Below are 24,060 nucleotides of genomic sequence, written 5' to 3'. Positions count from 1 at the left end.
CTGCAGAAGAGCATCTCTGAACGCACAACACGTCCAAGCAGATGGGCTACAAATCTGAACCTCTGAGGAATGTTTCCAGCACCTTGTTGAATCTGTTACTAGGAATTATGGGAGTTCTGAAGTCAAAAGGGGGTCCAACACGATACTAGCAAGGTGTACCTAATAAAGTGGCCGGTGATGAACGATGCACTAGTTACTCTACTGTCTAGTGTAAGAATTTTATAAGGTTATCCAGGTAATTCAGCGTCAGTGTGATAAATTCCATTCCAAACTTCATTTTATCAGTTAAATAAGTGCATTATCTTAATATTTTAAGTGGATTTTTCCTAACACAGACTATTCTTTAAAATGGTATCAAGTATGCAAATTGTAACTATGTTTTTAGTTACCCAGATGAGCGGCTGACAGTATTGCCATGACAGAGAATATTAGGACATACTGGACCAATCAGAATCAAGTATTGCACAGAGCTGTGTAATAAAAAGATATAAAGGAGTAATACAATTTTCTGCTGTTGTATCCTTGAGCGAGAAGGATGGAGACAGTTTAATGATTTGTTTTCCTTTGCTTAAAAAAGTAACACTGATCATTTGTCTGCATTTAATGCATGCTGCTTTTTTTATCATGAACAAGGCTAGATACCGAAATATCTTTTATTACAACAAAAAAAGATGTCAGATCCAAAAGAAAGAAAGCTTTTTTAAAAGTTAAAATCATTGTTCCTCTCAGATGTTCATGATACAGAAGAACATTGAGTTTTACAAAACGTTCCTCTTTATTGATTGGGGTAAATCTGAACAACCAGACAAAAAGAAAAAAAAAAAAAAACTTGAGTGTTTACAGATGAACCAAAAAAGAACAATAAATAGTTGTTAATGAAGATAATCAGTTCTTCTCTAATTACATAACACAGTAACTTGGAAGTGGCATACAGGCTTGTAATTCAGTTTGAGAAATGTTTGGAGTTTGATCCTGAATGCTGATTAAATTCATTAACTTTGGATCTGTTTTATATTCTAAACCCACCCTGTCCATACAAAATTAATACACATTTACAAAGATTTACAGCATGGAATCAAGGATAAAGTTAATGGGAGCATGTCACCATTTCACGTAGAAGAACAGATCAAAGATGTTGCTTCATGGCGGAGACAGGCACACTACAAACAGGGACATAATGTACACATGGTGTATCAACTCGAGCCGAGGAAGCTGTTTACTGAAGCACAAGGTAAATGAATCTATTAATAAAGTAGCTTTAAATACTTTTTTATTGGTTCAATTAAAGGGGAATTTCCTGGCTTGTAAAATCTTGCCATTATTTGGATCAGATGCAATAAAAAAAAATAATAGTAACAAAAACAGCACCTTTGTTTGAATGTCATTTTCACAGCTCTTCTAGTCCAGGGCGCATGATGATGATGTCATCGGTGATGTCATTGGCAATGTTCTCACATCTCTCTGTACTGTGAGGTGAGACAGAGCAGCAGAGGCTAACATTGCCACCTTAAAACTTCCTTTCCGTAGATGTCAAATCATACATATGCTATCCTAATACATACAAAAAGAATTCACAATGTCAGGCAACGGCTGTTCCCTCCCCCTCACAATGAAGTGAAGGCCTGTGTGCCCCTCTTTCCATGCTTCTCTCCCCTTTCTTTGTTTCTTTCTAACTCTTTTTCTCTCTCTCCCAGATGTTCTTATGCCCCAGTAGAGGGCTTGATTTAAGTGGATGGGCCCTTCACTGTTCCCGCCTCTTGTAGTCTGGGAGAAGTGTAGACTGAGGCTGCCAAACATGCAGCTGCTTCACAAAATCCAGGAAGACCAGGGGAACCAGCTTTTCCAGGGCGGCCCCCCTCACCAGCTGCACCCTGTGGTCCTCGCTCTCCTGGCCTACCATCGCGTGCCACACCGTCAAGACCTGGAGGACCTGTGAGAGAGCAGGATGGGCTGCTTAGTCAACCAACTCACTTTCAAGGGACTTTAAAGGTCGGCGTAGTTTGAACTTACCTGGCAGTCCAGGTGGTCCCGGTTGGCCAGGGTGTGGTCGTCCAGGATCTCCTCTCTCTCCCTTTGCACCCCTTTTCCCTGAAAAAAGTATATATAAACAGTTATTAGGTTGACTGACAGAATGTTCTTGAGCAAGATCTACAATTAGAAGGTTTTTTGAACCTTTAAGACCAGTGTTTCCTATTTGGCCTGGGGCTCCGATCATGCCAGGAATGCCACGGCCGCCTGTCAGTCCGTGAGGACCCTGAGGTCCTGGAGGTCCCGGTGGTCCTGGAGGACCTGGAGGTCCCATCACGCCTGCTCCACCAAGCACCGCTCTCTTAGCGCTCACTGCTACCGCTGCTAACTTTTCTGTCAGAAGAATAGAAGAACATGAAGATGAGTTCATGTAGAATGAGTTCAGGTTATCAGTCGAAGAGCAGTAAAGGGGCCATTCACACAGGATGCATTTTTGCATTTATTAATGCGAAACACGGTAGCGGAAGGGGTGTCAAACTCACTTCCTGGAGGGCTACTTTCTGCAGAGTTTAGCTCCAACCCCAATTAAACACCTGAACCAGCTAATCAAGGTCTTTAAGACTGCTAGAAACCTCCAGGCAGGTGTTTTGGAGCTGGTTACTCTGCCAGACAGTGGCCCTCCAGGAGTGGAGTTGGACATGTGTTATAGAGCAAGGTCTGCAATTTTAGAACACTGTGTCATGTGTGATATGCTGGAAATGGCACGAGACACGAGCGCAATTGACAAACGTACATCTAGAGCAGTGGTTCCCAACCCTGGTGCTGGAGGACCTACAGCACTGCACATTTCAGATGTCTCCCTAATCAAACACACCTGATTCAACTCATCAGCTTGTTAGAAAAGACTCCAAGACCTCATATATGTGTGTTAGGCCTAGACGATTTTCAAATCTTAACCTATTTTAAAACTGTGGGAGACCACAGACATAAGGGCAGTTCCAACCGATTTTTAGCATTATAATCCTCTGAACGCACACACTAGATGATTCGGCCGGACTGTGAGACCACACACCTGTTGACTGTAGTAACATTTTCACAGTGAGACGAGATCTCAACGTGACTTGAGAAGAAAAACAAATGGAGGGCGATCGGTGTAAAATCAAAAAGGAAAATCAAAGGAGAAAAAAAGAATATGGGTGATCTTCTTTCTCAATACTCCACTTTCGTGGCATGTTTGTCTTGACTTCCAAGTTTCAGCTATAGAAGCACACACTCAAAATCAGGTTGGTGAAGCTTGCTCGCTCTTATTGGCTATCGGGGGTATTACGTCAGAGGCAGCCCTATCAAGAGTCGTAAATATCAAACATGTTTGATATTGTTTTGGAATCTTGCGGGCTCCAACGTGATCAGGAGCAGCAAAATAATCATAATGACACCACACAAGTGAAGACTTTTTTGGACAAAAAGTTGGTTGTGAGAAGCCTCAAATTGGGCCACATCCCCCAGATCGTTGGGGGTTGCAAATCGGGCCCAAAATCAGGCTTAAAATCTTCAAGAGTGTGGCCGACCTTAGATAAGAAAGACAACAAAAATGTTAAGTGTTGGAGGTACTCCAAAACCAGGATTGGGAACCACTGATCTAGAGCATTTAAATAATAATAATTTAAAAAAAGACAATGCAAAAAGCAGCTCAGTGAAATGCAAAAACAGTCAAACATGTCCATCTAGAGCAGGGATTCTCAACTCTATCACAGTTTTCACAAATTTGCGTTTTTGTAGTTTACACTGAGACAATAATGGATTCGTTTTCAAAAACTTGCACTTTGAAACCTGTTTATAAAAGTTTGCATTTTCAGGCCCCCAAAACGTTGTTGTCGAGTAAATGAATGGCCAAAATGCATAAAAAGTTTTCCTTTTTAGTTGAAAACGGTGTTGTGTAAATGGCCCCTAAACTCTGCAGGAAAGTGGATCTCAAGGGCCAGATTAAAGGGTTAGTTCACCCAAAAATGAAAATTCTGTCATTTATTACTCACCCTCATGTTGTTCCAAACCCGTAAGACCTTCATTCATCTTCGGAACACAAATGAAGATATTTTTGATGAAATCCGAGAGGTATCTGACTCCTCCATAGACAGCAATTTAACCACCACTTTCAAGGTCCAGAAAGGTATTAAAGACATTGTTAAAATAGTCCATGTGACTGCAGTGGTTCAATCTTAATTTTATGAACAGAAGAGAAGATATTGTTGAATAAAGTCTTTATTTTTGTTTTGTTTTTGCACACAAAAAGTATTCTCGTCACTTCATAAAATTAAGGTTGAACCACTGCAGTCACTTAATACCTTTCTGGACCTTGGAAGTGTTGGTTAAATTGCTGTCTATGGAGCAGTCAAATACCTCTCGGATTTCATCAAAAATATCTTAATTTGTGTTTCGAAGATGAATGAAGGTCTTACAGGTTTGGAATGACATGAGGGTGAGTAATAAATGACAGAATTTTCATTTTTGGGTGAACTAACCCTTTAAGAACCCTGGATCTAGCGCATGTTTAAATAGAAACAAATAGAAAAGCAAATCAGTGGAATGCAAAAATGTGAAATGCAGGGCAGTGAAAAACGTAATATCTAAAGACGCATTTTTAAAATTGAACTTCTTTTTACTTGAGCACTGCGGTCAAATCCATCTAGCAAAGTTTACATAGAAAATCAATGGAAGAGTAGCACAGTGGAATGCAAAAATGTGTTCTGTGTGGAGACGCAGGCGCTCAACCCTGAAAAGAATCCCTACAAATAGTGTTAAACCTTCGCTTAGCACACAATCACATCTCACCGGGTGTCCTGAAACATTGGGTAAATATCATTAAGATAACCACCCAGAGGTGGACATTCATCTGTTGACCAGTTGTTAAGGTCTCACAGCGACCAAATCTCCACATCTAATCTGATTCCCTATGGAGAACGAAAGAGAAATCCTTCCTCTCGCTTCAGGTGAGCGTGTGGCTGTATAATTGAAGGTATGTTTGCAATCACATGCTGAAAGGCTGAGGAATTACATTGTGAAACGGTGGGAGTCAACAAGGGTTATCACGAGCAAGTTCAGATCATCTCTCTATTGCAAAATAGAAGGCCAGGCATAGACTGACAATCCCAGAGAAAACAGAACTGTGTGGAAGTCAATTTGGAGCAGCAGATAAATAGCTGCAGACTACACAGTCCGCAGTGTTTGGCAGGAAAGCTGTCCCTGAGGAGTGATGAGTTGCACATTAATACATTCCGATGGATGTAAAGTACTGTAGATTTAGTGCGATAGATTACAACTGCCCTCTTTTTGACACACTGATTGCAGCCAATTTGGATTGCAGCCATTTGCGGAAAGAACAATGATTGTTTCTCACCTTGAAGCATCTTCAGGACCACGTCAACGATGTGTTGATCGGTAGCATCACGACCCTGAAAAGTGAAGTCATAAAAATGAGGAAAACACACTTGAAGGGATAGTTCATCAAAAAAATGAACATTTTTTCATCATTTATCCTTATACCAAACCTGTCTGACTTTTGATTTCTGGGTGAACTATCTCTTTAAGAGATTGAAAGAGAAAGTTGATCTTCCTCACTTCAAGAGTTCTCATTATTTTCAAGTGTTTTTCAATTGTGCTGAGCGCTGCATGCTACTGCAACCTGTCTGGCTGGTGCAACACTTTAGCTTTGTAGTTTTGGAGGAATAAAATGCTGCTCTCTGGTAAACAGAATTGTTTGTTGGGTGATGTAGTTTGGGGAAAGCTGTGATGGAAATTGTTCTTGAGGTTTTGTTGAACACTTACAGCTGGTCCTTGTATTCCTGGCATCCCTGGAACTCCTCTTTCTCCAAACAGGCCACGTGGACCAGGTAAGCCTGCGGGACCCTGGTCTCCTGGTTTACCGGGATCTCCGGTGGGGCCGTTGTGCCCTGGATCACCAGTCACACCTTGCTGTTGATAGGGGAGGCAGTAATTAAGAAAATAAAGGAACTAGGATATTCACTATTGATTAAGTTAAATAAAGCGTTATCTTAAAGGTGAAGTGTGCGATTTCTGCACCACTAGTGGACAAAATTAGAAAGCAAAACGAATTGACATTTTTAAGTAGTACTTGCCTTTTTTTTCTTTTAATTTTTGGAAAATGAGGAGATTAGCACATTTTATTTTATTTTTATAAAATAAAATAGCAAAAATTAACAGTTAATTTGGCAAAAATGAATAAATTACAAAGCTAATATCAATTACAAAACAGATAATAACAACTATTAATAAATAAAATAATCATTTTTTGCATGTTTTACAGTCTGCCAAGATAGAATAATTTGGTAATCTGGTAGTTTTGGGTAGAAGAATATTAAGTCTGAGAAATATTTTATTAATAATTGTTTCCAAACAGGTTTCCTAAACATGTCCCATAAACCATGTTAATTATTATTTATATACTATTATAGTATTTATTAATGTTTTGAATTGGATTTATTTTATATTTTCAGTTTGTAATTTAATTTTAGTTTATGAAATTTTCATTTGTTTGTGTTTTTTTTTTAAAAAACATTTCTATTTTGCATTCATTTATTTCAGTTTTAATCATTTTAGTACTTCAACTTAATCTTATTTCGGCTAGTTCCCAAGGTTAAGGTTTTTTTTTTTTAAGTTTAAGTTTTTTTATTATTTTTATTTTATTTCAACTTTATTTCAATTAACGTTTATTTTTTAATTATTATTATTATTTTTTTTTTTTTTACCATTTTAGTTTTATTTAGTTAATAACAAGACTGCCATAAACATGCCTGATACATCACCTTCTATTTATAGGACAAAAAAGCAGTCAACTCATGGCATTGGTTGAGCCAAAAGTACATGCTTGTGTAAATTAACTCACAAAACTGGGGCGGCATAAAATATTTCGAAATAAAAAAGAACTGACACAATTCACCTTTAAGATAGTTTGTCATGTTCTGCGCTATTATAAAACAAACTACAAAATCTAAATCAAACTAAATTATGCATTTCACTTTGCATTATCTGAGTTCTTCAGGCTGTCCTTACCTGTCCCTTAGGGCCAGGCTCCCCAGATTGTCCCTGTTTAATGGAGAGACGCAATTTTAAGATGAACAGAAGTCTTCTGGAACTAATCTATTAAATAAATGTATCAGGCGTTATTTACCTTCTCTCCTTTCTCCCCAGCCAATCCCTCTACACCAGGATCACCCTGTGAAAGAAGCAGGTGAGATCCATCAATGTCACCTTAAGTTGTTATCTTTTGTGATGTGGACTGTGATGTATGGTTTCTATTTCACTCCATAAATATGTGTATGTATTTATCTGAGGGTGTACTCACAACGTCTCCCTTTGATCCCACTTTGCCTTGAAATCCCTGTAAGGAGATGCAATTGTACATCAGATATTTCTCAGTGTCAGCCCTAATGGGTGAGGCGCAGGGAATTTATTGTTGGTAATATCTTATTTTACCGTAAACCCTCCGAGCACACTAAATCAACTGGCTTTTACCGCCAACATTCAATGCATTAAACGGCAAGGATATTGTAGATTAAAGGACAACAAACATTAAAGTGTCCATAAGGGGATATTTCATATTGAATTGAGGGGTATTATTTGGATACATGGACATGAATTATCTAAGAGCATAGTTGTCCTCTACTAGAAAAGTCAAATCATGAGGTAAGACTGCCCCCATGTGGTCAGACCCGATCACTGTACCTGTTTAAACAGAACCTCGGTTTATTTACTCTTAATTACTGTGCTCATATGGTCACAAACCTTGTCACCCTTAGTTCCAGTTAGACCCTGAGCACCTGGGACACCCATGGGCCCCCTCTCTCCCTTACTTCCCTGCAAGTAAAACATACAAGATAAGCATATCTGCAAATATAACGCATTTTAACTTTGGTTACTATTTTTTTATGAAAATTTACAATGCATTACAACATACATTATGTATACTTAAAGGCCTCAAGTAAAGTGTTACTCTGGAAACACTGATGAAAATAAATATGTGATAAATTGTCAAGAAACTTACAGGCAGGCCAACAATACCAGGAGGCCCAACTGGTCCTCTTTCACCCCTGTCACCCTACCGGATGAGAATTAAAAAGTTAAGAAAAGAGCATTTCGTTCAATGTTAATGAAATTATTTGTCAATGAGGATGGAAACTGACCTTTGGCCCTGGGACTCCCTCCATGCCAGCTTCACCTGGAGGACCAGGCTCTCCCTGAGAAAAAGAGAAACATAATGAGAAGCCAGAAAACAAAACGGTGTAAAACAATGTCCTTGAATAATATGACATACTTGAGGTCCTGGAGGGCCTTGCATTCCCATCAAACCTCGAGGTCCCGGCTCACCCTAAACACAAAAGAGAACAAATAATTTGTTGAAAGGGTAGAACGAAGCACAAGTGGATAGTCAGTGCTGGGTAGATTACTTACAAATTGTAGTCGGATTACAAATTTCATTATGTAAATTGTAGTTAGTGACGTAATCCATTAGATTGCACATTTTAGGTAATATATCTGACTACTATTTGATTACTTTTAAATTACTTTTGACCTAACTTGTGCATCATATAGATTTGAATAAGATTATTTTGTATCACAATGATATAAAAAAAAGGGAAAATATATCACATTCTATAAAAATGAAGTGCATTAGGGGTTCGTGAGTTGATGAAAAGCTAATAATTAAATCATAAATGTAAAATAAAATTAACAATAAAAAAACACTTTTATAATCTGTTACTACCCAGCACTGTGGATAGAACAGTTTCAACCAGTGTTGGGGAAAGTTACTTTTAAAAGTAATGCATTACTCCCTAAAAAAGTAACTAATTACGTTACTTAGTTACTTTTTATGAAAAGTAATGCGTTACATTACTTTAGTGTTACTTATTCTCACCTGGGCTGGGCTTGCTTGTTTTTTTTTTTTTTTTATAACAACAAAAAAAGTTCTATTTTTGGCAAATGTAAAGGCCCTTTCACACCAAAAGTGAAATGAATAAGCCTCAGGCTGAAGAAAATGGATATTTACGCCTGTACAGTAGAGGGCGCAGCTCAAACAAACCTTTCAGCAGTGCTGCCATTCTGGATTAAAGAACAATACGATACAGGAGAAGGACGTTCAACACTCTTATTTTTAAATCTAATCTAAAGTAATTTTTGCTTATTAGTATGGTTGAATTAGGTCAGCAGCAAAGACATTGGTTAACATTGGTTAATAAAGTGATATTAAATACATATTGGACAGAGCTTAGCCTAAGCTTAGCCTAAGGCAGGATTAGGCCTTAGTTCAATTAAGGCATTTAAGTAGCTTTTATAAGCTTTCACTAGAAAAACACATTACTGGTGTGCATCTTGAGACAAAACAATGACACTGACATATTTTAAGCTATTACAACAGCTCAAACATGCATTTTAGTCTAGGACCAGCTTAAGCCTTACCTGTGAAACTGGGGGAAAGTATCTTTGTGTAATTTGATATAGTTAATTATTACAGGTTTGCATAAAATTCTGAGTTTGCACTTCACTGTTTTTATTCATTTTGAGAAATACTGAAGTGAGATGAGTAAATGCATGTTCATATTTAGTCTAGAACTACAATACCCATCATGTTCACACAGCGCACACAACACCTCTGCACTTTATTTCTCTCAACATGGGGACAGGAGCGCTGTCAGTCAATAAATGTGAAAAAGTAGATTGTGTTACTTTTTGGAAAAAGTAACTTGTAAATTGAAAAAGTAATATGTTACATTATTAGTTACTTGAAAAAGTAATCTGATTACGTAACTCAAGTTATTTGTAATGCGTTACCCCCAACACTGGTATCAACATACATCCTGAATGCCAAAAAAAAGTTTATAGTTCCAGAAAACCCATGTAGGCATTCATAAAATAATTGCATGATCTCACCTTAACTCCCAATTCACCCTTGGCTCCAGGCATACCAGGCAAACCCTACAAAATATGAAAAATAGCATGCAGAATGAATGTAGTGACCCCTACAGACTTCAGTGGAGAGCTTCATGTCTGTCCTCTACTCTGTGCTGATATCAGAACAAGGCTGCAATAACTCATCCTGTTAGCGAGAGCACCTGTATTATGGCTTGCGCAGGTACGTTGTGATGTTTTGTATCATAACCAGCATGCTCCATTACCCCAAGTCGCCAGGAGAGTCATGTTTGATGATGATGAATAGTTAATAGCAGGAGCAATTTCAAGGTGGTTTAAACTCCAAAATAGTGAGGGCAAGAATGTCACTCTGGGACTGTAGGTAGATAATACACTAAACCTTTACTTTTTATCTGTAATCATTCTCATTTAACAAAGGGAACACAACGGACAGATGTGAGGAAGATGGGAAAAGGCTCCTTGCACATCTTATGCTGACAATTACTGCATATATGATATGGAAAGGAAAATGAAGCATGAAATTCCACTTACAGCATCTCCCTGGTGACCAGGACCTCCAGGTCTTCCACTTTGTCCTGAAGCACCCTTAAAAAAGGGGGATAGGAAAGTGCAGCATTCATAAATTCATTATACATATGTATATTTTAGTATAGTTTATTAGCAATATATAATATTTAATATAAATATGGGATTTAATATAAATTTTATATATATATATATATATATATATATATATATATATATATATATAAAATATGATATATTGCAAAAATAAACTCCTTTTGGATGATACAAGACTTGCTCACTCTGACTGTGCATTATGCATTATCCTTTACATATGTCATGTGTCTCCTTGAATAATGATGGCCGCTGTGAGAATTGATTTAAGAGCTGAAAAAGAGCCATCCGTACCTTTATTCCTGGGATGCCAGGAGTACCATCTTTTCCATCAATTCCTGGAAGACCCTGACAGTGAACATTAATCAAAAGATTAAGAGCATACATTTAGGGAACGTGTTTTAAATTGCATTTACGTTGACCAGCTTTTTACTTACATTCTCTCCCTTTTTTCCGACCACTCCCTGAGGCCCTCGTATGCCACGTTCTCCCTACAAGGATTAATAGATATATGGATGAAAAGTTTGATAAATTATCATGTAAAATGACAAATTAATGCCTGGATGAATAAATGTAAATAATATTACTAATACTTACCATGTCACCTTTGTCACCAGGCATTCCAGGTGGTCCTTGGGGTCCCTCTTCACCCTGCATTGCACAGTAAGTTTATAATTTATGTCTTTTTGCCAGTTATGACAATGAAATGTTTTCACACGAGACTTGCAGACTTACAGGGCGTCCAGGGATGCCGATTGGTCCTGAAATGCCTTTGTAGCCCTGTGGTCCCTGTCACAGAAATATATGTGAATCACTTTTTAGCCTTTACAGATTGTAAAACAAAGTTATAAAAATGGAGTCTGTGGAGATTTGCTGTCCTACAAATATAATTGAAGTTGTACAATGTTTGTTTACGTTCCACTGGGTTTTTTCTGAATAAAATAAAACCCATGTATGCAAATCAAGCCGACGTACAATTCAGTGGGGAAGCTGAAATTCACAAGAAGTTATATGCTCTTGCTTATTTAACTGATAATGTCTAAATTTAAAACTGCCTGACAAAATTATTGTCTTATCTCACACACAAATATTTTGTTAAAAAAAAATTACCACAGATTTGATGGATCAAAACTATGGAAGCTTGTTTCCGCCACTAAATAAAAAAAATAAAAAAAATTAAAAAAGGTCATTTCGACATTTTATCTCACAATTCTGACTTTTTTCCTCGCAGTTGCGAGTTATAAAGTCATAATTTTGTGTTTTTTCTACATTTTTCTCATAATTTAAAGTTTTTATCACTCAGTTCTGATTTTATATCTCACAATTCTGACTTTTTTCTCAGAATTGCAAGTTTATATGATACATTATATAGTCAGAATTGCGTTTTTTTTTTCTACATTTTTCTCACAATTTAAAGTTTTTATCACTCAATTCTTACTTTATATCTCGCAATTCTGACTTTGTATCACACAATTCTAACTTTATACCATGCAATTCTGACTTTATATCACTCAATTTTGACTTTATAACTCGCAATTGTGAGTTTATATCTCGCGATTCTGAGAAAAAAAGTCAAAGTTATGAGATATAAACTCACAATTGCGAGAAAAAAGTCAGAATTGTGAGATAAAAAGTCGCAATTACCTTTTTTTTATTTTTTATTTCATGGCGGAAACAAGCTTCCATACAAACCCGCCCACCCTCAGTTATAGATAAGCTGAATGTGTATCATTTTTAGTCATGTATTCAACTATGAGACTACTGCCCTGTTTTTTTTTTTTTTTTCTTTGTGTATTATTTATATACTGTCACAGTATTTATTAAAATTAGAATTAGCTTTTATTTTTTTATTTTCAGTTATCATTTATTTTTAGGCCCCCTTTCTTAGGCCTATATCTCCTCAGACCAGTCAAAATCATATTTAGTGTAGGCGTAAACAGAGTAATATTTTGGCAACTGTGACTCACCATCTCTCCTTTGGGCCCCACCATTCCTGGATACCCTCTCAGACCCTGTGGGCCCTAAAGTGATTGTGGTAGAGAAAAGCAGACATTTTATTTCACAGGTTTATATCTTAGGACCTTCATAAAATGTACTGCTAAAATTACTTGCCACAGCAACAGAAGCTTAAATTATAAAATAACCAGAACAGAAATAAATACATTACTGGAGGGCCTGGTATTCCCTGTTCACCAGAGATGCCGACATCACCCTTTGTACCCTAAGGATGGAGAATACAAGGATGAAACAGATACTTACATTTGAAAGAAAAAAAGGCCTTTTAATTTGGGAGTTTATGTGGCTTGTCGCTTTGAAGTTCTTGCTTAAGTTATTTGATAAATATGACTAATTTGCATTTCAGATATGTGCGTCCTGATTTGATAGTAGATCTTAAAGTCACCATGAAATCAAAATTGACAATTCTTATTTATTTATTTTTTTTACAGAATGTTGCAGTGTTTATTATAAATGATTTATCCGTGTATATCATTATTTTATTTATTTTTTATTCATATGCACTCGTAATTCTGGCATTCAGGTCTGCATCCATATAGTTAGCAACACCCAGCTTCCTAAGATCCAATCAATTCCAGAGGAAGAAATCAAGATCCCACCCTCATTCCAGAAGCCATTTCACTCAAATATACGTCACAATAGGGAAGAAAAGACTATCGCAACTTTCATGCCGACTTTAAAGTCAACACTTCCCAAAGACATCGTGCTCTGCATTACGGGCGAATCCGCTCTGTCCCTGTAGTCCATTCTTATGTCCTTGTGGGGCTCATTAAGTCTGATTAATTCACAGTCAAGCAGCTTCTCAGTACCTGCCGACCCCCTATTTCCTTTCATCTGGGTCAATGTGTTCTGTCTGTGAGTCACACCCAGATTAGAGGCAGTTATATGCCTTGAGGGGCTTCATTAGCACATAATCCTGCTCTCCTGCTGGATGATGTGTTTTGGGGGAGATATGGGGCCCTTGATCTGGATGCTTAATAATAAACACTGTTTATTTAACTCTACCAACCTATCAGTATTTTTTGTTGTTCTCTGCATGTCACACATCGTGCGATGTGAGGTTTATGAAGTTTAAAGTTGAAAGGGGCTGTGTCCCATTTGTCTCTTTTTTTTTTTTTTTTTTTTTTAAATCAGGAGGGTGCTCACATGCGCCCCTTTGTGGTTGCAAAGTGTACACACCATTTGGCCTACCCATGTGGCTTTTACTAAAATAGAACCATCATAATGTTTTAGTATGAAGACAGGCCACCAACTTAACCAATTTGTCTTTAAATAATTGTCAAAATAATTTACATTTTTAATATAAAATATATTATTATTATTATTATTATATGGAACATAATTTTTTTTTATAAAAATATGATGATTATTATTTTGTATATTTAAAATTGTTAAAATACATATATATATATATATATATATATATATATATATATATATATATGTGTGTGTGTGTGTGTGTGTGTATATTATATATATATATATATATATACACACACACACACACACACATATATATACATACAATTGTTATTATTATTTAACATATTATTGTTATTGTTGTTATGTTTTATTATTTAAGTTTTATTTATTGTTATTAAGTTTTATTATTATTTATTATTTAATGTTATTATTATTATTATTATTATTAATAATAATAATAATAATAATAATAATAATAGAAAAACATAAAGAAAACCATACCAATCTTCCGATGCTTCCTGGATCTCCCAAAACGCCAGCACGACCTTTATGTCCCTGTGAGGAAAATAATTTCATGATCAGTCACTAAATTCAGCTACTTTGTAAAATGTCTTAGTAAACTAATAGTTCCCGTCCCAGATGGTGATTGGTCAATACATCATTCCATGCAGAAGTATAGTAAAGCTGTGATGCAAAACACCTGTGCAGTCCTAGCAGATGGATGGCACCTTCCTTTCCTTATTTAAGTAATATTTTAATCTGAATTCGTTGATGGGCCCCGTTTAATTCCATCGTTTTTTTTGTTGTTTTGTTTTTGTTTTTTCATACTACGAAAGTCAATGGGGCCCATCAACTGTTTGGTTACCCATATTCTTTAAAATATCTTCTTGTGTGTTCAACAGAAGAAAGAAATTAATACAGGTTTGGAACAACTTCAGGGTGAGTAAATGATGACAGAATTTTTATTTGTGGGTGAACTATCCCTTTAACTATACACTTTAGTCATGTATTTATTCACAAAATAGAAATCTGAGAAAAAATAGAAAATACTAACTTACTAACCTTCACTCCCTGTATGCCCTGAGGACCCTTCGGCCCAGGTGGACAGCTGGTTGGACACTAGAACACACAGTGGCAACATTGGATTAAAAAAGAACAAGACTCTAAATCACACAGGCTAAACAATCACTGTCAGATCTGTTTAACTCAAACCATCACAGCTGAGAGAAAAGGGGCAGCAAGGGCTTGGATATTTTTTCTAGATCTCAGACCACCAGCCCTCTAATTACAGTAAATGGATGATAAGGATTGATCCAGACAGTACAGGGCACCAGCTGGGCGCTAGGCCGGAGGAGAAGCAGTCAACCAGGCTGCCATGTGATCCCCACCCCACCCCCAATTCTGAGCAGACTCCTGGCAGACTGGCTGCAGATCACAGCCCTGGGACCCGCTCGGCTTCTTGATCCAGATAGGTGCTAATAGGCAGAAGCCTTTGATGGCACCCATTTAATGAAACTCATTAGGAAAATCTATGAATACTGAGATCAATAAGGGGTGTGTAACGTATAACAGGGCAAAATCTAATAGAAACTTAATACAGAGAAGAGCAGATTCTGAGGACAAAAATAAGAAAACCAAAAAGAGCAGTTTGAAAGATAAGTAATGAACAGCGAAGGACCGAATAGTCAAGGATTTTATACATACATAGACATAAATATAGATCTTTCAATGTAAGACATGATGACAGAATTGTGAAAAGAGTATCAAATTGTTGTTTAAAGATTTTTAAAAATATTAGTACAAGTAAAATAGCTTTACTTTTGTACTATATCATAAATCTAGAGAAGAGTTTTTAACCATGGACCTCTAAATAAAGCACTGCAAATGGCAACAAATTAAATCAAACAACTCTGCAACCACATTGTCAACAATAGCTTTTGTATATATGAATATTTTGTACAAAGTTATTATATATTGTATTTTAAATATTGTATTTTCCCTTTAAATGCTTTTGGCCCTGCTATCCAGAAGAGGGCGGAGCTTTAACAGCTCACTCTTCGGTTGCTCAACATCAACAAAGCTGGAGAATCTCACGCAGCCAAAATGACGATTTTCAATAACAGTGTTCAGCCTTACATTGTTCAAACCGGATTTGGACACTGATGGAGAGACTCAGGAAGAAGTTACAACTTTTAGAATGCAACTGGACATTTTTAAATGGTTAGTGGATAAATTTATGTAGTTGCCGTGGAGTTGATTCAACTCATCGACTAGCATGTGCCGTCATGTTAATCTTTTGTGCAAATCCAGCGTTGAATTGACCCTCGTTTGTGAAGCAGTCCGGCGTAAAATGATGGAATAGCAACAACAGTCTACTACAACAACTCATCCTCTTGTCTAAAGCAGCCCATGGCCTAAATAGTGTTGTATGCTCATCTGTGCAGCCAACGACAGAACAGTTAGCATGCTTTGCTCGAACTTTTGCCATGGCGTTAGAACTGATGCACCGTTGTCGCTTGCGAAAACAAAATGGCGGCGCCGTGGGTGGAAACGTGCAGATTAACGGGCAGTAAGATCCCCTTTATACGTCACTAGGGGAGCAAAATCTGAGCGGCTCATTTTTTCACATGCTTGCAGAAAAAGGCTTACCAAAACAAAGTTACTGGGTTGTCCTTTTTTCACATTTTCTGGGTTGGTAGATGCACCGGGGACCCGATTATAGCACTTAAACATGGAAAAATTCAGATTTTCATGATATGTCCCCTTTAAGAAGTTATTTTTGTACCACGGTGTAGTAAATGGTTTTATACCGTACAGTATCATTGTTGCTGTTTGATTATATGATTGGCTGTTCATTTTTTTCCCTTATAACCTTGAACCTCCAATTTTTCAAATACTTTTTTGCATCGAGTCGTAATTTTATTATTCATTTTGGAGCTGACTGGTTTTGTTTAAGGCTTAAAGCTCTTTAATTACTGTGTTTTTTAATGTCTATGGAAATAAGGAATGAGAATATACTTTGGAATTTAGGCTGCTGAAAAAGTTGTGGCACATCGTGGTTCGCAGTAAGACTATCATGCAGACACCACCTTACCTGAAAGTCAGCACTGCCTTCCTCTACACCCAAAAACTTTCCTGGTGGACCCTGAAAATGACATAATGACAGAACGAAATTGAGAAAGAAGTTATAAATGCAGGTAGCTTGGGAGAAAGAACAATGTTTGGAGAGTTTATTTATTATGAAGTAAAAAGGTTCTGAAGCAGATCCCAAATGGATGCCTTCAAGAAATGAAATGAAATAGAGTAGAAAATGAAATAAAACGTACGCCCAGAAATGCAGTATGAGATGAGATGTCATTTTACACTGTTCTGACACTGATTTATTATCAGCCCTACAGCTTTATACACAGAATTAGATTTTTGTGGTTTCACTTGAGAAGACTGTATTTCAAAGAAGTACTGTAAATGAAACATTACTGTCACTTACAGGCTTGCCTGGAGGTCCGGGTAATCCTGGAGGTCCAGTACTTCCCATGACACCCTGGGATGAGAGATTTGAGCGCAAGTAGGCATCAGTTCAGTGATTCGATTAATTAAATGGGTTTATTGAGTGAAATTCTGTAATGTTTTACCGCTATTTAAACTACAACAAAAACAGATGTCTTAGCTAGTAACAAAGGTTAAGTATAAACAGCATTCTTAACCAGGAAAGATTTGTGTACTGTCATGTTATTATGAAGATGTATTCGAGCGAGACCCACCTTTGGCCCAGTAGGCCCAATTTGTCCAGGAAGTCCAATGGGGCCTGATGCTCCCTGTAATGAGATAATGAACAGTGAAATTAGACACTTGTTTATTAATCTAATACAGTAATAAGGATGTGCTGTCGAATCTAAGAACAGAAGAAACCTCTGTAGGCTAAGATCCCTTAAGGTTTTGCAGGGTTTGCACCACAAAAGACTTTAGTAGGCTACATGCAAAATAGTTTTCAAGCAAACAGTAAAAGTGCACAAATCATTCTCACTGAAACAGCATGTGAGAAAATGTTTAAAACAAATCACTTTGTACATCTGGTTAAAAGTCACAACTGCCCCTATTTACTTTGCGTATGCATATAGGACATGATTCATTGGTGCATGTTATTCTAGGAGCCTAAAAAATGTGTTTGTAATGTTCTAATACAAAGCGAATTTTTTTGGCTGACATCACAAATCCTTACGTTTCGACACCTCCAACTTCCATTGTGGTAATGCAATTCCAATAAATAAAAAGATCCCACCCTACATTTTATTTAGGTTACACTGACATAGTTTCACTTGAAAACATGTCAGAAACATCAATAATAATAAGGAAGTAAAATGGGTTATGAACTGGGTTACTTACAGGAAGTCCAGGCAGTCCGAGTCCCTGAGGGTGGAAAAAAAAAAATGATTAGCAACAAATCTTGATTGTAGTCCATTAGCAATGGAATACTATGGAAACTGGTTTCCGCTACTGAAAAAAAAAAAGGTAATTGCGATTTTTTTTTTTTTTTTATCTCACAGTTCTGACTTATATCTCAGAACTCCTTGATAGAAACTCGCAATTGTAGGCCTAAAGTCAGAAATACGTGATATGATTGCGTGTTATAAAATCAGCCTTTTTTTTTCAGAATTGCGAGTTTATCTCTAAATACTGATTTTTTTTCTCAGAATTGCAAGTTTATATCTCGCAATTTTATAACACGCAATTGTGAGTTATAAAGTCAGAATTATGACATTATGATATTAGCGTATAACTCACAATTGCTAGTTTATATGTTGCAATTCCGAGGGAAAAAATTATCTTTTAATTTTTTTTTTTTTTTTTTTTTTTTTTTTTTTATTCCATGGCGGAAACAAGCTTCTTTGGAATACAACACACTGGGTCTGTGACATCAAAAATCAGGTCGGGAATTTTACTTTTTTTTTTTTTTTTTTTTTTTCTACAGCGTCACCTCTTGAAAAAATTGAAGTAACTGCAAGTGGTGGTCTCGCAGCATTATTATAATTTTTTTTTTTTTTTTTTTTCAACAAATTCATTACATATTTTTTTATACTTACAGGTCGTCCTGGTGGTCCACCAGGCCCTGGCTGACCCTGTGAAAATCAATAAAACATGATGTGGAATTAGATGCGATCCATTCTTTATACACTTTTAGAATAACAATGACAGAAAAGATTAGGGTATATGTTATTCATAATATTCTCAATATACATGATATTCATGTTATTCATGATATTCTTTTCAGTCATTATCCTGTATTATCACCTTTTCAGCATTTAAAGGTATGTTGTGTATATTTATATTATGAGTGGTTGGCCAAAATATGACACTGGCTGAAGAATATATTTTGTGTACTCTGCATATGAAGAATATATTTCCTCACCTTTGGTCCAGGACTACCACGAGGGCCTCTCTCACCTTTAGCGCCAATCAAACCCTGGAGAGATAACAGAGGGAAACAAGCCTTCAGAATAATAACCAGGTAATAATTATTTAAATAAAATCATTCACTGAGTCATGTTAACAGCTCTAAAGCAGGTGATTTAGTTGGGGACAGCACACTTAATATTCAGAAGTATTATTTGACTGCACTGACACTATCAGATGAGAACTGAAATGAGCTTTATAGATGAATGCACTCATTCTATAATTCATTCTGTCAATTCATTGTCAGTTCATTAATAAACATTCTGTATATTATATATAACTTTTTAAAGATACTTTTATACATCTTACTTAGATAAACAATCCAGTGAGAGGAAAACCAGGGATTGGCATACCAGAACAGATTAAGAGGTAAATCCAATAAGGAATGTTTGCTTCTTAGCATGTGACTGGGAAAGTCTTGCTCATTAGGAGCAACATCTCTTTTCTCAGTCTCATGCCAACATTTCAGAGTCTAGGTGTGAATAACCTTCACCAGAACAGGATTTCAAATGCCATTACTCAGTATGAATCAAATGTATTGATTGAAAAAGAGATATAGCTCCAAACTACAAACTTAACTACCTTTTTTTTTTTTTTTTTTTTTTAATTCCCGACTGAAATATGAATGACCTTTAACCATATGGATATGATATTCATGAATTTTTGGTGTCACTCACATCAATGCCATCCTCCCCTGGAGATCCATCAGGACCGGGTTCACCTGCCTCTCCCTTTTGACCCTGTAAAGTGGTTCATAGATGAAAAAGTTAAAATACTATCAAACAGTCGAGTTTGACTTTGGTACAAAATAATAGATGCTTTTATTTTTATTATATATAAAATGCTCATATACAACTACTGTTCAAAAGTTTGGGATCAGTAAGATTTTTTTTTTTTTTTTTAAAGACAATAATATGCATCAAATTAATCAAAAGTGACTTTTACTTTGTTCTATTTCAAATAAATGCTGTTCTTTTGAACTTTCTATTAATAAAAGAATAATGAAAAAACATCATGGTTTCTGCAAAAGATATTAAGCAGCAGTTTTCAACATTGATAATAATAAGAAATGTTTCTTGAGCAGCAAATCAGCATATTAGAATGATTTCTGAAGGATCATGAGACACTGAAGACTGGAGTAATGATGCTGAAAATTCAGCTTTGCCATCACAGAAATAAATGACATTTTAATATATATATTAAAATATAAAACAGGTATTTTATTTTACCTTTGAATGGTAGTGTAAATATATAAAATGCATATTTATGGTTGACTGTGGTAGCTACTTACTAGTGGTCCAGGAGGTCCAGGAGGACCCTTCTCACCCTGTAAAAGGGAAATAAAACATTAGCAAAGATGGGAGACTGTAACAATATAAAGTATGGGACAAATCACTAAAAAACAATATATCAACTTAACAAACATAACTTAATCTCAAATGTTTAACCTCAATTCTCACAGCATCTGCAAGCATGTTAGCATAGGCCTATATACTATTAAAATATCAAAGAAATTTATAAAAAAAAAAAAAAAATCAAATTAATTTATGTGTAACTCCACCCATAAACAAGCTCCTCCTTCATCCTGACCTCTTTATAAGGTCAGATTTACAGTATTTTGCCTTGGGTGTCAGAGTCCTGTATGCAATAACCACTATAAGAATGTGTTGATGGATATCAGAATTTATATTTCCTTATATGCATATATAATCACTATTTATGACTATAAAATCTAAATCTCCTACAGTATTTGATGCTCATGTAGGAATGCTGGGATCCTGTTTCTGTTGTATCAGTCAGGCTCGTTATATCCTACTGAGTGTCTTTATACTGAACCCCGTCTAGGCCACAACTGTATCAAATAACATCTACTAGCTCTCTCTCAATATCGGAAAGAGGCAACCCTCTAACTAACAGAACCCTTTTGTGTGGTTATTTTTATTTTCTGTGCCCTCTATTGGCAAGATTTTGGTAGTGCAGTTGAACGGGGCCCATGAAACAAGGTGCACAATGACTGTCTTTGTAACAGCTCGACCTGTGGTGCAGCCAGGCGGCTCCAATACTCACATCAATGCCGTCGGCACCGGGAGTTCCAGCGGGACCAGGGGGACCAGGAGGCCCCTGGGGTCCGGGTGGACCGGTCTAAAATTAAACACAGTTTAATCATTACTGAAGCCTCTACATTTATGTGCACTGACAGTCACTTCAGCATTTTATGTTAACTTCCACAAACCTATCCAAATTTATGCAATCTATTAAAAATGTTAATTAATGTTTTTGTTAACAATTAAATTATTTTTTGGCTTTAAAAAATTATATTTAAAAAAATTAAACACCTCATTTGTGAAATTAGTTGAATCTCTCTTGTATGAAAGTCTAGTTTTGGATAATAAACAAACAAATAAAGCCTATTTTGTTCTGTAATTTTGTTTACCTTTAATTTATTTGTATTAACTTTTAATATTTTAGTACTACAACCTAAACTCATTTCAGTTAGTTGCGTAGGCAAGTTTTTTAAACATATGTTTTACAGCTTATCTTATTCCAGCTTACTGAAAAATGACTTTTAATTGTTTTAGTTAACACTAAACGCTGCCTCAGACATGTTTACATACTTAAATGTGATAGACTGAACAAGGTTTGTGATGAAAAACGAATTAAAAGCTGAGGCTGGGCAATCAGGGTATCCGGGGTGGGAAAAGAGAGGCTGGGAATGTTTACTCAGACCCTCCCCCATTCAGCATCAAAGACAGATCTATTTTTCAGTGCATTAGTTTATAAGATGGTTGACTCAAAATGAGTACACTTTCATTGTGTCCATTGCATTTTATGCATATGAGCTGCATGCATGCATTTTTCTGAGGTGGTCCATCTAAATGTAACAAGTATGTGTTATTCTGCTGAGAGCAGTTTCAGGTTCTGTTTGAATAGCAGCTTCAGTGTATTTTCAATGAGCTCTTTGTAATCTCTCCTTTTCTACCTTCTCCTCGCTCTGTTTATTTGTCTGATGTTCACTTTCTGCTTCATATTTTATTCAGCAGGTCTCCACACTGTAAAAAAAATTGTTGGTTTAACTTAAAAAAGTAAGTTACCTTGTTGCCTTAAAATTTTGAGTTCATTGAAATAAAAAAAAAAAATGAGTTTGATTGATTGATTTAATCAACAGAAACTCAAAATATTATGTTATCTGAACCACATTAATTATTGAAGTTGATTTGACGAAAGAAAAAAATGTGATAACAAATTATTTATTAATTTATTCATTTCCTTTACTAAAACTGAATTAAGCTTTCAGAATCAAAAGATAACACTGACTGAAGATAGTATATTGCTCAAAACCAGGCCTCTTGTATCTGAATGCTATAGAAAGCAATATAATCCACTCGGGTAAACATTTAGAAGATCTTCCAAGTAGAAAATCTTTGAGGATCAAAAGTTTTCTGTAAACAGCTCACCTACCAAACTAGTCAACTATTGAATGAATTTTAACTTTATCTATTGGTGTTTTGACTGACAATCCAGTTCCATCCACAGTAAATCATATCTCAATCCTTAAGATGCAGGATCTCATCCTCTACAGCAAAATCAAGATCATCCAGCACCAAGAAAAAGTAGATAACCACAGCCAAACTCACCACTTGCGATAAGGCCAAGCAGAGCGCCTGCAACAGGACCAAACTTCTGAAGAATCTAGCCATGGTGAAGAATCAGCGGTTCCTCCAAACCTTGCCACCCTCTCTCCTGGCTTCTCAGCCCAGGATGGTGGATCCAGGGAAAAGAAAGGTGTGTGTATGTGAGTGTGTGCGCTGCCCAGGACAGGGAAGAAAAACACAGTGGCAGGGACCTGAGGGGAGGATTGAGAGAGGTGTAACCCAGCCCTACAGCCAGCCCCTGAGAACTCAGGGAGCTCAGAGAACCCAACACACTGAGGACCGGACAGACCTGAGAAGCCATCACCCACGCAGGAGGCGGAGACTTCTGCTGATTGTCCAAGCAGCTAACAGAGCTCTAGAAAGCTAACTGGACACAGCTGCATTTGCGTGTTTCTCACGCCCCCATTACTGAATACCTCAATAGATTGTTGAATATGTACGCTGGACATCATGATGTTGATTCAGTGGACGGTCTGTGGAGCTTCTGGACACAGGAATGTTTGTTTTTGAGGCAAAATAAACAGACATTTGTGTCTGCATTAGGAGGCAACCCAGTACTGTAGCCACCAGCAATTTTTCTTAGGCATTTTTGCAATGACATTTAGCCAACTGGTCTCAAGATGATTTTTAAAGGGTGAAAGCAGGTCTCCTTAAGGTGCAATAGGTGATTCTCTACAGAAACATTTTTGTTATGTTGGTTGAAAGTCTTCTCATATCCTGATAACAATCACTATGTTAAGCAGTCTAAATGTATTTGTATAAATATATAGGCCTATATATATATAGTCTATGGAAGGCATAGGACCATAAAATGTCAGTTCAATCATTGCATTCGGTCCGAATTAAATGATATCATGTGTTCAATGTCAGTCAACGTGTGTTTGAATACTACTGTGCAGCCTATTCACGCAGACATCATACGTCATCAGCGCGTTCACATATGCTGTACAGACAGAGCGAGAATGGCAGGCAAACAGCAACAACCTAACTTTAGTTTAGTAGTACTGTTACTCACTGTACTGTAAAGTTGTCTCACCGGTGAATGACACATAATCCAATAATTTTGTTTCTGGTTGTCTCGCTTCTGGTCTGTGCGCGTTCATGTGTTTTGGAGAAGGTGTGGCTTTGGGCGGCGATTTTCAGGGAGGGTGGGATTGTATGCTTTCAATGCTAGCAGCAACATTAGCATTTTCCAGAACACCTTTTA

General features: G+C 36.6%; 1 protein-coding gene across 1 annotated transcript; it reads right to left on the bottom strand.

The window, feature by feature from the left end:
* Positions 1-639: 639 nt before the first annotated feature.
* Positions 640-23,079, bottom strand: col9a2 (procollagen, type IX, alpha 2). The gene is made up of 32 exons (XM_051872745.1): positions 22,836-23,079; positions 21,268-21,342; positions 20,492-20,527; positions 19,878-19,940; positions 19,157-19,210; positions 18,831-18,866; positions 18,133-18,156; positions 17,511-17,564; positions 17,237-17,290; positions 16,844-16,894; positions 14,812-14,868; positions 14,251-14,304; positions 12,698-12,751; positions 12,498-12,551; positions 11,266-11,319; positions 11,128-11,181; positions 10,968-11,021; positions 10,825-10,878; positions 10,444-10,497; positions 9,913-9,957; positions 8,297-8,350; positions 8,166-8,219; positions 8,027-8,080; positions 7,768-7,839; positions 7,328-7,363; positions 7,154-7,198; positions 7,036-7,068; positions 5,791-5,937; positions 5,363-5,417; positions 2,173-2,361; positions 2,011-2,088; positions 640-1,930 (listed from the first exon to the last, which is right to left on the bottom strand). Exons 1-32 carry the CDS (start codon positions 22,896-22,898, stop codon positions 1,725-1,727), a joined length of 2,067 nt encoding a protein of 688 aa, XP_051728705.1. The 5' UTR covers positions 22,899-23,079; the 3' UTR covers positions 640-1,724.
* Positions 23,080-24,060: the final 981 nt, after the last annotated feature.

Source organism: Ctenopharyngodon idella, chromosome 19 (assembly GCF_019924925.1).
Source record: "Ctenopharyngodon idella isolate HZGC_01 chromosome 19, HZGC01, whole genome shotgun sequence".
NCBI lineage: Eukaryota > Metazoa > Chordata > Actinopteri > Cypriniformes > Xenocyprididae > Ctenopharyngodon > Ctenopharyngodon idella.
Note: the sequence above shows the minus strand (reverse complement) of the source record. Positions and strands in the feature narration are given on the sequence as shown.

What these genes read in the sequence shown, in the direction of transcription:
- col9a2 (XM_051872745.1), bottom strand. Translation starts at nt 22,898, where the DNA reads ATGGCTAGATTCTTCAGAAGTTTGGTCCTGTTGCAGGCGCTCTGCTTG. An exon ending in CTGGTCACCAGGGAGATGCT is followed by an intron (nt 9,958 to 10,443) that starts GTAAGTGGAATT and finishes CATATTTTGTAG; the next exon opens with GGTTTGCCTGGTATGCCTGG. An exon ending in GGGACCACCTGGACTGCCAG is followed by an intron (nt 1,931 to 2,010) that starts GTAAGTTCAAAC and finishes GCTCTCTCACAG; the next exon opens with GTCCTCCAGGTCTTGACGGT.